Source organism: Aethalodelphis obliquidens, unplaced genomic scaffold, assembly GCF_003676395.1.
Source record: "Aethalodelphis obliquidens isolate GAN/ISIS:26980383/991018 unplaced genomic scaffold, ASM367639v1 scaffold4524, whole genome shotgun sequence".
NCBI classification, from domain to species: Eukaryota; Metazoa; Chordata; class Mammalia; order Artiodactyla; family Delphinidae; genus Aethalodelphis; species Aethalodelphis obliquidens.
In genome coordinates this window covers 1-1,275 of record NW_020842426.1, presented here as the reverse complement: position 1 = coordinate 1,275, position 1,275 = coordinate 1, and the positions used below count along the sequence as shown (strand labels likewise).

The following is a 1,275-nucleotide window of genomic DNA, read 5'->3' as shown; positions in this document are numbered from 1 at the left end:
TCTCTCCCCAGTGCTGGGCTGTTGGAGAGCTCGAGCTGCAAGCCACCGAGCGCGAGCTCGAGCGCGGCGCGCTGGCCGGGGAACCCAAGAGCGCACGGCGCCCCAAGCTGGCAGGCGCCGCGGGACCCCTCCCCCCACCCTCGCCGGCTGCCCTTCCCCGGGCGCCCCTACCCTCCTCGCCCGCAGGAGACCCTGGGCTTTCCCGGAGGAGCTCACCCCAAGGGGCCAGGACTCCGGCGAGCCCGCCACCGTCCCCTCGAGTGCCGCCGCCACCACCGCAGCCGCGGGAGCAGCATGGTCCAGCTGGGGAAGCTGCTCCGCGCCCTGACTTTGATGAAGTTTCCCTGCTGCGTGCTGGAGGTGCTTCTGTGCGCGCTGGCGGCGGCGGCTCGCGGCCAGGAGATGTACGCCCCGCACTCCATTCGGATCGAGGGGGACGTCACCCTCGGGGGGCTGTTTCCGGTGCACGCGAAGGGTCCCAGCGGAGTGCCCTGCGGCGACATCAAGAGAGAGAACGGGATCCACAGGCTGGAAGCGATGCTCTACGCCCTGGACCAGATCAACAGCGATCCCAACCTGCTGCCCAACGTGACGCTGGGAGCGCGGATCCTGGACACTTTTTCCAGGGACACTTATGCGCTCGAACAGTCGCTCACTTTCGTCCAGGCGCTCATCCAGAAGGACACCTCCGAAGTGCGCTGCACCAACGGCGAGCCTCCGGTTTTTGTCAATCCCGAGAAAGTAGTTGGAGTGACTGGGGCTTCGGGGAGTTCGGTCTCCATCATGGTAGCCAACATCCTGAGGCTTTTCCAGGTAGGGGGGCGCTCCCTCCGGGGCTGAGCGCGCCGTAGCTCCCCGCGCTCTTTATCCTGAAGGCTGGCTTGGACTCCAGGGGTGCGGGGTCTGGTCAGCCTTCGGTCATTTCCACCCTGGAGATCCTGCCGAGTCCCTCCCACCTCACCCGAGGAGGTACTTTCCCTGCTTGATTCATTTCCCTTCCATCTCTCCCCTGTCCGCGCTCCACTCCATTCGGCTTGACATTCTGGATTTATGGCCCCATTGACAAGAAACAGTCTCCGAAAAACAAGGTGATGATTTAAATGGGTTTTCATTAGAGTGAAATATGGTTCCAAAACAGGCTTGTAAAAGTGCCGGGCTCCTGTGAGAGCCACTTAGGCGCAAGGAATATGGAAGATGAGAAGACGCCTAGAAACTAGGCATTTCTCAACTCCCCAGCTTCCCTGCCCCAAGCCGCCCGACAAGCTGCAGCTGCCT

The 1,275-nt window shown here is 62.9% G+C and overlaps 1 protein-coding gene across 1 annotated transcript; it reads left to right on the top strand.

Moving 5' to 3' along the window:
* Window positions 1–186: 186 nt before the first annotated feature.
* LOC113617257 (metabotropic glutamate receptor 7-like) lies at window positions 187–813 on the top strand (the record flags this gene model as incomplete). The annotated part of the gene is made up of 1 exon (XM_027100490.1): window positions 187–813. A coding segment is annotated over one exon (627 nt), but the record flags the coding sequence as incomplete, so codon positions are not given.
* Window positions 814–1,275: the final 462 nt, after the last annotated feature.